The sequence below is a fragment of the Oryx dammah genome, unplaced genomic scaffold (assembly GCF_014754425.2).
Source record: "Oryx dammah isolate SB20612 unplaced genomic scaffold, SCBI_Odam_1.1 HiC_scaffold_29, whole genome shotgun sequence".
In the NCBI taxonomy this organism is placed as follows: domain Eukaryota; kingdom Metazoa; phylum Chordata; class Mammalia; order Artiodactyla; family Bovidae; genus Oryx; species Oryx dammah.
Genome location: NW_024070213.1, coordinates 87,248,920 through 87,261,871, shown reverse-complemented (window position 1 = coordinate 87,261,871; position 12,952 = coordinate 87,248,920). Strand labels below are relative to the sequence as shown.

General features: G+C 51.6%; 1 protein-coding gene across 1 annotated transcript in view; it reads left to right on the top strand.

Moving 5' to 3' along the window:
- Positions 1–7,588, top strand: part of FAIM2 (Fas apoptotic inhibitory molecule 2) — a 30,380-nt gene extending 22,792 nt beyond the window's left edge. Inside the window, exon 12 of the mRNA XM_040234113.1 lies at positions 7,322–7,588. Coding sequence (XP_040090047.1) covers positions 7,322–7,471 — 150 coding nt within the window. The 3' untranslated portion in view covers positions 7,472–7,588. The remainder of the gene's footprint in view (positions 1–7,321) is intronic.
- Positions 7,589–12,952: the final 5,364 nt, after the last annotated feature.

Here is a 12,952-nt window from a genome sequence, read left to right as displayed (position 1 = left end):
ACATATACCACATACACACCTACACACATCACACACACACACACACCTCTCACATATACACACACCACACACTCAGAAACACACACACGCACACCATACGCATGTCACACACATATACCACATACACACCTACACACATCACACACACACACCACTCACATATACACACACCACACACTCACAAACACACACCATACACACGTCACATATATACACCACATGTACCACATGCAGACACATACACACCACACATATACACACACCACATGCACACCATATACACATCATGCACACACACCACACATACCACATACACACCTATACATACCACACATATACACTTACCACACACACATGCACACCATACACACATCACACATGTACACCACACATACCACACACACACCTGCACACACCACACATACACACCACACATATATACAACCACACACACATACACGCCATATATACGTCACACATCTATACCACATGTACTACATACACACCTGCACACATCACACACACACACTACACACATACACGCCACACACACATGCACACTTTACACACGTCATATATATACATACACCACACATACCATATGCACACCACACACACACACACACACCACACAATCACATACACACACCACACACACATGCACACCATACACACGTCACACATACACACCACACATCACTTACACAACATATAACACACACACTACAGACACACAGACACACCACACGCATGCAGTGTTGGCTGCCAGGCTGGATGAAACGCCCCTTTTTCTGATTCTCAGCTCAGCATTCTTTCTATTGTCTCCCTTTCCATTTCACAGATGGAAAGATGGAGGCCTGGAGAGGTCCAGAGAGGACTTCTCAGCCTCTGTCATCCGGAGGCTGGGCTTCAGGCAATCTCTTCATCCAGGTCCACCTGGGAATCCGCGTGTCCTGGGAACCTTCCCCAGTCTTTGAGAGGCTCAGGGAAGAGACCCAGTCTGCCCCACCCCACCACTTGCCCTGCTTTTCTCGTGGGGGCTATGGTAGATGCCCTGCCTTCTTCACAGCTAGAGAAACACTTTGAAAAGTAAAAATGGCCACACAGACCTGAGGCAGGGATATGATTTTCTTTCAGACTTTATTTCATTCAGAATTTGATGATTCCTTTGCCTCACTGGTTTCCATGAGCTTAAGGGATCCAGTGAGAGAACCCTCTCTGCTTGGCAGCCCACGGTCTGCCACCACAGCAGCCCTAATACCCCACCTGAGGCCTCATCTGAACCCTGGAGGCCAAATGAATTCCTCAGAGGGCAGGAGGAGGGAGGGTGGATTGACCAGTAATTGCTCCTTCAGGGGGAAAGTACACTCGTGCCCCACTCCTGCGCCTCACCTCAGTCTCACTTCCTGAGACACTAATCCTCGAAACCAACGCCCTGCTCAAACCAAGCCCTTCAAACCAACACCCTAACTCGGAGAAGGTGAAGGAAGCCCCCTGCCCCAGGGCTTGTGGACTGAAGGAGGGGTGATTAAGAGTCCCAGTAGGGCTCAGGGCAGGACACATGTACCCGGGCCTGAGTGGGGGAGGTGCTTGCAGGAGGCCTTCCCGGGAGCTCTCCAGGTGACCACGGGCATCCCACCCAAACCACAGTCAAGGCCTCACTCATCCTCTTACCACTGTGACCTTTGGGCAAGTTACTTGATCTCTCTATGCCTGGTTTTTAAAATGGGGCTAATATTAACTGTTTCACAAGGCTGTGGTAATACTTAATAAGATAATATATAAATGGAAAAAAGAAAACAGCTGAGCACCTGGAATGTGGTAGTTTCTCAGCTGCCCTGGGAGCTTTCACTCTTATTGTACATGTTAACCTTGTAGTTCAGAGCCCAGATTTTGGAGCACAGTGTGTGTGTGCATACTAAATTGCTTCAGTCGTGTCCAACTCTGCAACTGCATGGACTATAGCCTGCCAGCCTCCTCTGTCCTTGGGACCCGTGCCCTCCTCCAGGGGATCTTCCCAACTCAGGGATCGAACCTTTGTCTCTTGTCTCCTACGTTGGCAGGCAGGCTCTTTACCACTGTCGCTCCTTGGGAAGCCCCTGGAGCAGAGTAGATGGGTTCAAATCCATTCTCTGCAACATTTAAGCTGGGTGGATTGATTGAGTCATGTCACTCTCTGTACTTCTGTTTCCTTATCCATAAAATTCAGATAATAGTTCCCACCTCATAGCTTGTAACTTGTAAGTGAATCAGTATATACAAAGCACTGAGAAAGTGCCTGGCATGTCATCAGTGAACAATAATATTACCTGTTAGTAGCTGTCAGTTGGAGAAGGCAATGGCACCCCACTCCAGTACTCTTGCCTGGAAAATCCCATGGGCAGAGGAGCCTGGTGGGCTGCAGCCCATGGGGTCGCTAAGAGTCGGACACGACTGAAGCAACTTAGCAGCAGCAGCAGTCAGTTGCCCAAGGTCAGAGGCAAGCTTTGAACCCAGGTCTATGGGACTCGCCAGTCCATGTTCTTGAGCTCTGTTACATGTACACCCTTCCTTTTTTACTTGCCTTCTCATATTGCTCCTGTCTTGTCCAGACCCTGTCAGATCCTGTTCCTTTGGTAGTGGTGGCCCACCTGAAGGTGCTCCCCAGGACTGCAGCATGCCTAGGTCATCTGTGCTGTTTAAACTTTAAAACAAAAGAAAAGCGGAACTGCTCTTTTATTTAAATATTAATTTATTTCTTCGGCTGCACTGGGTCTTAGGTATGGCATGTGAACTCTTAGTTGCAGCATGTGGGATCTAGTTTCCTGACCAGGGATTGAACCTGGGCCCCTGCCTTGGGAGCTCAGAGTCTTAGCCACTGCACCACAAGGGAAGTCCCCTGTGCTGTTTAAACTTTTAACACCCAAGCCACTGAGGACAGGAGAAGTATCTTCTATGGGACTGAAGCAGGTCTCCACTCAGCTGCTCTCTCCCTTCCTACATCCCAACCGAGGGCATAAGGGCTTAAAGCTGGAAGTTACTCTCTTTTCTCTGGAATCCTCAGAGCCCAGTCTCACCCTTTAGCCCAGAAAGTGAGGAGCAGGTGGGCCCAGCGCTCCCTGCATCCCCTCAGGTAGCCCACTGGGCTCTTAGCCATGAACTTTGGGTACACTTTTCTTCCCACCTCTTCCATCCTTATACACACACACACACACACACACACACACACACACACACACACACACATACACACCACACATACCCCATGCCCCAAAGTGATGTCACACAGTGGAAAGAGAATGGAATTGACTGTCCTGTCAGCTGTGTGAACTGGGTGAGGCACTTGCATTCTCAGGGCCTCAGTCTCCTCAGTTCCATGATAGAGATGATTATGCAATATCTGCCCCAGGGGCTGGTGGTGAGAATTAAATGAAAGGGTTCATGAACTCTCCTTTTGTGTTACTTTAACCCTTCTTTTAAAATTTCTAATATATAGTATGTGCGTGCATGCTTAGTCACTAAATCATGTCCAACTCTTTGCAACCCCATGGACTATAACCCACCAGGCTCCTCTGTCCCTGGGATTCTGCAGGCAAGAAAACTAAGTGGGTTGCCATGGCCTTCTCCAGGGGATTTTTCAAACCTGGGGATTGAATACATTTATTCATATATTTCATTTTTTGAACCTTAAATAATATATATAAAGCAAATGTCATCAGGCCATATCCTTCCCTGCCTTCCCAGTGGTAATTGCTGTGGTTAATTGTCTCTCCTTCCAGACCTTTCTATATGCATTTTATAGATATATGCTAGGTAAATTCTGTGTCATAGGTTTTTTGTTAAGTAAGGGGGCTAATGTGATATGCATTTTTCTGTCAGTTGTTCATTTCTCATAATAGATGTTATGAGAGATATTTCTGCCTCAGCACAATTGATCGAGTTTGGGGTTGTTTCCAGGGTTTCTCTGTTAGAAGCAACACTGCCTTGAACAGCTTTGGGTGTGCTGCTGGCATTTCTGTGGGATGGACACGGTCCGTGTATTGTTTTTTATGCTGATTCAACCCATTATAACCCCACCTTTTTGTATCCGGTGCCTGTTTATTGGTGGCTCTGAGCTGCCCTTTCCATGGCATGGCTCCCTCAGAGCCTCTCCAGCTCACCCCTGGGAGGGCAGCAGACACAAGCCTGGGCACCACAGGATCAGGCTGACTGCATGGCCCGGGGGGTCTTGGCCAGGTCCAGCCCTGACCAGTAGGGTGACCCAGGAGAGTCTGCCTTTGTCTTCTGTGCCATCTGCACATGCCTCCTCCCTCCCTGCAAGCCCACCCCAGCCCCACTGTCTCTTTCAGGATGTAGGAGACAGGTAATCTGGTTCCAGCTGGATAAGTGGCCATCAGCAAGTCACTCACCTGCTCTGAGCCTCCCTTCCTCCTGTGTAAAATAGTGATGATACTATCCACCTCCTAGGGTGAACTGGGCAAGTGAGATAAAGTACTAGTGTGTGAAGACTGCTCAGATGTAAGTTAATAGCACCCCCATCCTGCTCCTACCCTTGGCCACCATGCCCCTCCTGAAGGGTCTTATATCCAGCAGGCTCACAACTTAAGCACCTGCTGTCATTTTAGGTGTTAGCAAGCAACTGAGTTGTTAGCTCTCAACTGAGATCTTGGCTGCCAGCTAAGGTGCTAACTATAACCAAGATTCCTGCTCTCAGCCAAGATGTTAGTTAACAGTGCTCATCACCCAGGGAGATTATCAAGTTACTTTCCCCCGTGTGCATCCATGCTCATAGTATAATCTCTGATCATGTTTTCTGCTCTCATTAGGCAGTGCTCTGAAGGCAATTCCCTGTAGCATAGCAGATGCTCAGTTTAAATATTGTTGGGAATAAGTGAATGGAAACCCTTCAGCTGGCTCAACAGGCATGAAGTTGCAATGGTGGGTGGTACTGGGCTGTGGAGTGGAAATTTGGAGCAAACTCTCCCACATAGCCCATGGAGATCAGCATCCATGGCCATGCGCCAAAGGCAGGGACAGCATCCATTTCATCCCTCTTTTCTCGAAGAGAAGGGCTTCCCTGGTGGCTCAGACAGTAAAGAGTCTGCCCACAATGCAGGAGACCTGGATTCGATCCTTGGGTCAGGAAGATCCCCAGAGAAGGGAGTGGCAACCTACTCCATGAGATAGAGGAGACTGGTGGGCTACAGTCTATGGGGTCACAAAGAGTAGGACACGACTGAGTGACTAATACTTTTCTCCAAGAGAAAAGCCAGCAGGCTGTTCTAGGAGGCTCCTTGGAGAGCAGCCCCCCACCGCCCCTCCAACAGGGTCAGGTTCAAGCCTTCTAGGTTGAGAGATTTGATTTCATTAGCTCACCCAGGGGTGACCAGGCTCTGGGAAATCAACCAAGCAAGCAATGATTGGTAAGCCAGATCGGCAGTTTATTAACTTGTGCTGGCAGTCGTGACCACTGAGCAGCCTGGAGCATTTGGGTCAGCCCCTCTCCTTGCTTGTTCTCCCTACGCAAGGAAGCTGTCTTTACCTGGGAGTCCAAATCGAAAAGAGAAGGAGCAGAGTAGAATGGAGTGAAATGACACTAAAGAGTAATAAGTTGATGCCACATACACTGTCAGACATCAACCGTCAAAACCACACCATGGTGCGGTCATCATTACCGTCCCATTTTGCAGATGAAAACACTGAGGTCAAGTGGGGGATGGCTCCGAGGTATTAAAGCCCAAACCTAGGTGTTCCGACTCCAGTCCTGTGTTCTTGTGCCTTGAACACGGCCCCCTCAGCCCTGGCTGTGGTTCTGTTTGCCTGCTGCTAAGGCCACCCAGCTTCCCCTGGCGACAGTTCTCGCTCCTTGATGAGTGGCAGGAGACACCTGCATCTCAGCACAGCGTGCACATGTCCTCAAGAGGGCCCCTCTCCTTCTGCAGACAATAACAGTAAATCCACACTAACAGCCCCATTCATTAAGTGCTTACCAGGTGTTAGACACCTGGCCAGGGGCCTTGCAAGTATTATCTCACTCTCACAACCACCTCAGGAGGTGAGCACACTCATCTCCCTTCTGCCGAGTTGGACTCAACGGCTCAGAGCGACTGAATAGCCTAGCCCAGAGTCCCAGAGTGAGTGAGTGGCGAAACTGAGACTGGAATTCAAGCCGGTCTGACTCTCAAGCCCATACTTGCAATCACCCCCACCTCCCCGCCCTCAAGGGTGACATGCTTTGATGTCCCACAGGCTGGAGCTGCTCCCTGTTGGAGCCTCTGTCCCCTGGACTCCGGCCTCTCTCTGTCTGTCCCTTTGCCCCACTTCTCCCCATGGTGAATTCCTCGTTCTTCACACCACCACCCTCACCTCCAGGGCTTCCCCAGGCCCGCTTCATCTAGCAAACCCCTGCTCATCCTGCAAGCCCCAGGAAGAGTCACCTCTCCTGGGCCACCTTCCTGCTGCCCAATCAGCCCTAATTATGGCATTTCTGAGGTTATATGGTAATCATCTGTAAGTGCCCACCACTAAGTGGTGAGACCCTGAAAGCAGGCATGGCATGGTGTTCCTCATGGTCTCTGCAGTTCTGAGCAGGTTGCTGGGGCTCTCAGGGGAGCCTGATTCCTGGCAGAAGACACAGTAACCCTGGGTACTGCCCGTAAACCACAGAGCAGAACAGTTCAAGGAGGGGGCTCTGGAGTCAGCCTGCTTGGGTTCTGATCCTGGCTGTGCCACTTCCCAGCTGTGTAACCTTGGTTATGTACTGAACATCTCTGGGCCTTGGTTTCCTCTAGGAAAGTGGGAATCATTACTGGATACTGATGTTATTAGGATGAAGTAGGTAATGTCTGTAAAGCACAGAACAAGTGCCTGTTCCCTGCTCGCTGTTACACGGAGGATTTATTTGTCCTCTAAGAGTAGGGCCCTGAGGGGAATGGCAAGAAGACTATGCTTCAGCTTGAAGGTCCCCTCCTCCAGGAAGCCTTCCTTGACACCTGACACTCTCACATAGGTCAGGTTCCTGTTATCAGCCCCTGGTGGCACTTTGGGTTTCTCTTTGGTTACTTATCATACTAACAATTACTTACCCACTAGACTCTGAGCTCTGTGAGGTCAGGGATCTTGTCTGTCTTGTTCTTTGCCACATCGGTGCCTGGCACATAGTAGGTACTCAGTAAATAGGTGTCGAATTAGGGATGGAAGGTGTTGGGAAAGTTCACAGGAGGATCACTGGGCAGCCAGGCCGCAGGTAATAACAGTATCGGGGGTGGGCCTGGGTGGCTCAGTGGTCAGTGTCAGCGACCAGACTTTCTGACTTCTCTGTCTCTCCTCCTCTTTCCCTCAGTTCCTGGCATTTGACACCCAGTTGCTGATGGGTAGCCGACGCCACTCGCTGAGCCCCGAAGAGTATATTTTTGGAGCCCTCAACATTTATCTAGATATCATCTATATCTTCACCTTCTTCCTGCAGCTTTTTGGCACCAACCGGGAATGAGGAGCCCTTCCCACCCGCTCCTTCCTTCAGAGAATGCCCCCTTGCTGGTCCTCTGACCCTCCCTGTGCTCCTGCAAGCTGAGATATAAAGCTAGCTGCCAGCCCAGGCTTCGGCCAACCCGCTCACTGTCCTCAACCCCGCCCTCTGCAGCTTGTACCCATGCTGCCAGGGGCCCTGCAGAACCCAGTCACACTGTCCCCTGTGCCGCCCCTTCCCCCCGTTACCTCTCCCAAACAGACCATCGAGGCTGGAGGCCCCTCTGGGTTTGAAGACCCAAGGGATGCATGGGAGAAGCCCAGCAGGATTTCAGATGTGGGAAAGAGGCCCCAGGAAGCCCAGCTGAAGCCTGCAACCCCACCATGATTCCTCCTAGGGCTACCCACAGTGTGAGACCCTGGGGCACACTGTCCTGTGCCCAACCCCTGCCTCCTCTCCCTCCTTCCAGTTTAGGCTTTGACATTCATAAGGAAGTGGTGGGGAGGACAACTGGGAGTCAAGATGTGCCTGCTCCACGGAGAGGCAAGAATACTGGGTAAACAGTATGGCTGTCCCAGGCTGCCCAGCCTCCCTCAGCCTTGGGACCAGGGGCTTGTTTTAGGCACTTGGGCCCTGGGGCAGAAGAGAGGGGCAGGAAGCCAGTACCATCTGTGCTTGCCTTGTTCTACACTTCTGGGTCACAACACAGTACTGCTAGGGCCAGAGGTGGGTGTAGGGGGGCCCTGCTCCTAAGTGGAGACTTGTCCTGAGATTCCAAGGGAGCAAGCAGCCAACCAACTGGGCTCTCAGCATCGCTGACTCTCCCAGACTTGCGTCCTCCTGGGAGATGTGGCAGGACTGAGACCGACGTCCTCTCACTGTCTTCTCTTAAATCCCCAGCCTGCTCTCACATCCTGAGGCTGAGTAAGGGTTTGGGCGCTGGAAGACTGGGTGTTCTGGGAAAGGAGATTTATTCTGGCTGCTGAGCCAGCAGCAGCGCCCCCCCAACCCCACCTGACCCAGAGGGAAATTGGGCCCTGCCTCCAGCCCTTCCCCAAGGCCTTTCTGCCCATCTTACCTCCAAAACCTCCCTCATCCACTGCCAGTTGCTGACTTATGCCCAGCTGGGCCTCCTGAGGCCTCCACTGGCAGTGCCCTTGTGTCTACTCCTAACTTCTTTGACCACTCAGTTCAGAGGTCCAGGCCATTCCACTCCTATCTCCTCATCTCTCCAATTTGGAAACCGTCCAGCTGATGTTAACAACCAGGGCAAGTCCCTCCGGCTGGTCTCATGTGATGGGATCGGGTCTCCTTATCAGCCTCCAGGCAGCTGAGATCTCAGGCAGACTGTGTGCGTCAGCCACCAGCCCCCTGCAGGTCTGCTGGAGAGTGGACCAGGGGGCCACACCTGGGGGAAGTGTGCAAGCTACCTTGGCTAGTGGCTAACTCAGCCAGTGGAAAGTTACTGGGTGGAGTCAGGGAGGTTCAGAGTGGATACCTGGACCCTTCCTTGACTGCTCCCTCCAGGGTTGCCTCTCTCCCCACGTGCCAGTGGCTCTCTTTGCCCCTGGGGAGGGTAACTAGGTATGTTATCTACGTATTCCCAACCCCTCCCTCTCCATCCTTCCTATCTCCAACTTGTAAGAAATATTGCAGAAGCATCTGAAGCGTTGTTCCATCTTGGATGTGAGGAGAGAGGGAATCAAGAATGGATGGTGGTGGTGCTGGTATGTGAAACAGAGATAACTGAGAGCATGGGTGGGATGCTCCCTGTGTGCTGTCTAAATTAACCCATCACAGCGATCCTGCAAAGGAAGCAGCACAGAGGAGAGCTGAGGTGATGGAGAGGCTTGATCCAAGATCCTACAGCTAACAGACTGGATGGCGGCCGGAATGAGACAGTGATCAGGCCCTGACAGCTCAGGGGAGTCTGTGGTCCTGAGTACCACCCCTGGCCTTCCCTCTCCCGCTCCCCTGCTACCACCACCCCTGGCCTTCCATCTCCCCCTCCCCCGCTACCACCACCGGATTTGCACTCTGTAGTTTCCAACTTCTAGACACAAGCTGGGAAGGATTCTGGTGCCTCATTGCCAAGGGGCTCATGGTATTAAGCAAGTGATTCTTGCTAACTATGATTCAGTTTTTCTATCAGCAAAATGGAAGACCGTGGCCAGAGTGCCACAGGGAGAGGCACCAGAACACATATCTGCACTGACTTTTTTTTAATCACCTCTCCTCTGAGGTCCCCTTGATTCCTCTATTGATTTCTAGTTTGAGCTCTAGAGGAGTTACCTCCTCCACACCTTGCCCTGTAATTTTCAGCTTGGGCCTTGGTCATACTTCTCAGAATCCACTGATCCAAGCCCTCCTCTTCATAGGACAGTTCATGACACTGGGGATTGAGAAGCTCTTCTGAGGCTGAGCTCCGAAAGCATGAGGAGGGGGAGGCAAGCACTCCACTCAGCCTTAAACGATGGTGAGGGGCCATTCAGGGCCCCTAAAAGCAGAGTATGCTGCAGAGGCCCCTGTTCTGGGTCCTGAGAGGCTGACCTGCTGGGCCGGCAGCAGAGCCAGGGCTGAGGCCCCTCCGTTCCACCTGCACTGAAGCATGAGGAGCCTGGGGACACCTGAATGGATCTTGGAAGGAGGAAGGGCGGGGAGCAGGAATGCAGGATTACGAGAAACAGAGAAACCGACGCTGGGCAGGTGCCACAAGCTGCCGAGGAGGAGGGGAACCTGTTGGCCCCTCACATTTTTGGCAAGGGTGGGGCTGGGCCTGGGAAGGGACAGGTTGATGTGATAAAGCTGGAGGCAGCCAGGAACCTGACCATCTGTGATGTGGGTGGGAGACCTCTCACTAAGGGGAAGACAAATCAAAGGAGCCTCTCCTGGGGATGGTAGATGAGGGGGGGCTAGGGAGGTGCACACAAGTCCCTGGCCCCCAGCACCAATCCCCAGACTCAGGTGTGGCTCCTGTATCTCCTGGGGAAGCCCCAGGAATCGTGGTTCTCCCAGCCTCAGCTTTACCTCCCAGGGGAGTCAGGATGACCCAGACTCTTATTCCAAAAGGCTCTACGTCTCCCTCCCTGACCCACCTGGGATTGCACACAAGCACTCTGCTGTCCCCCTGTGGCTGCCTGAGGAAAAGCGAGGCCTGACTGTGCTGAGAAGCAGACGGAGCCTGGGGTTTGCAGGCAGGATCTGGCCGTTGGCCCTCATGCCCGGCTCTTCTCAGATCACCCCAGACCACTCTCCTGCTGTCCGCTTTAGTCCAATCACTGTCGCGTCTCAGACACTGTTTACCTGTCTGCTGGAAACCACCCCTGTGCCCCCCAGCCCCAGAGCTTTCTCTCGGTGTCTGAGGGCAGAGAACACTCCCAGACAAGTCTTTCAGGCCTCAGCTCCTTCAAGTTTCCCGGGGTCCGCGCTGTTTCCTTCCCTGGCCTCACCTTCCTGGTCCGTGTCTGACAGGAGATAAGAATAAAAGTAATAATGATACAGAAACATCTCCTTTCTTACCTTTTGCTTGTCGCCTCAGATGGCTCTGGCTTGGGGAGTGTGTGTGTGTGTGTGTGTGTGTGTGTGCGTGTAAAGTTTAACTCAGATTCAGTGGGAGCGATTCACACCAGAGCTGATGCCCCCAGCATGGCTAAGTGAGAGTGAAATCTCCACGGTCCACATTGGCCCCTGTGTCGATACATAATAGACCCTCGGTGGAGGCTCTTTGATCCTCGCACCTGTCACAGCCCTGCGAGGGGCTCCTCCCGACAGGGGGCCTTCCATGAAAGCCTGTTCTGTTGTGCGCCATTCTGTTAGAAGAATCTTCCTTATTTAGACCCCAAATCTGTTTCCCTAGAAGCCCATGTAGTAAGAGTCACCTCTCCTATGAAACCTTTCTCCCTCCTCCCTCCAGGTGCCCTGGCTGCTCCTTCCTCAGAGCCCCTCTGCCCTGTACCACTCTAGGTGCATTTTAACCACTCCTTCTGTCTCCTCCTATAAAATCCAAGATGCATGAAGGCGTGAACCAGGTCTTGTTCACCCTCGAATTCATAGGGCTTGCAGCAAATGGTGTCAATAAATAGCTTTCAAATAAATGGAGGAAGGAATGAACGAAGCACTTCCAACCCTTCTATTTTACCTAACAAGACACTGCAAAGCAGAGGTTGTAGTGACTTGTCCAGTTTACACACGAGTGAGTGATTGGCGGTGGTTTTACAGGACACATGGGGTGATGATGACATTACCAGATTCCTTTGTGGAACTTGGGGCTACCGGTGGCATGCAGGAGGGACACGTCACACTGGAGCAAAGGGAGACCTTATCTCACCTCTGACAAGGTTTTGGTATTGATTCAACTGGAGCAGGGAAAGGAACAGGGCAGTACTTAGAGGACTCTGAAGGAAGAAGAATATTTATTAAGCACCCACTGCATACAAAGCACTTCCACAGCTGGCAGGAGATAGGAGAAATCTCCACTGGTGCTGCAGGAGAGGAAACATACCCAACAGCTCCAGACCATTTAGCTGAGAGTCCCAAGTAAGTGTGCCTTAAAGCAATCGTGGCAGGAAAGCAAGCGCTGAGGAGATGTGGAGCAGTGGAAAAAGGAGGCCTGAATTGGGGCTGGAAGTGAATGAAGGCTGAGAGGCCTGGACTGGCAAAAACAGATGGATGGCTGCCATCCAGTGTCCAAGTGGCTAAGACTCTGTGCTCCCGATGCAAGGAGCCTGGGTTCAATCCCTGGTTGGGGAGCGAGATCCCACATGCTGCAACTAAGAGTTTGCATGCCTCAAGGAAGATCAAAGATCCTGCGCGCTGCAACTAAGACTCGTGGCAGCCAAATAAATAATGAATATTTTTAAAAACCAGAAGGATGGCAGCCCAAGTTGGCAACACTGGGCTCCTTTACCACCTCCTGCCTCCAACCAGCCCTTCAGCCTCCCTGTCTCTATTTACCCATTCTATCTTCATTAGTTGCCAATGTTGTTCAGTCGCTCAGTCATGTCTGACTGTGACCCCATGGACTGCAGCACGCCAGGCTTCCCTGTCCATCACCAACTCCCAGAGCTTGCTCAAACTCATCCCATCAAGTTGGTGATGCCATCCAACCATCTCATCCTCTGTTTTCCCCTTCTCTTCTTCCTTTCAATCTTTCCCAGCATCAGGGTCTTCTCCAGTGAGTCAGTTCTTCGCATCAGGCGGCCAAAGTACTGGAGTTTCAGTTTCAGCATCAGTCCTTCCAATGAATATTCAGGACTAATATCCTTTACAATTAACTGATTTGATCTCCTTGCAGTCCAAGGGACTCTCGAGAGTCTTCTCCAACACCACAGTTCAAAAGCATTAATTCTTCAGCGCTCAGCCTTCTTTATGGTCCAACTCTCACATCCATACATGTTGTTAGGGCTGCCATAACAAACTACTGCAAACTGGATGGCTCAAAACAACAGAACTAAGTCATTCTCCCACAGTTGCGGAGGCTTGAAGCCTGAAATCCAGGTGTCGGGA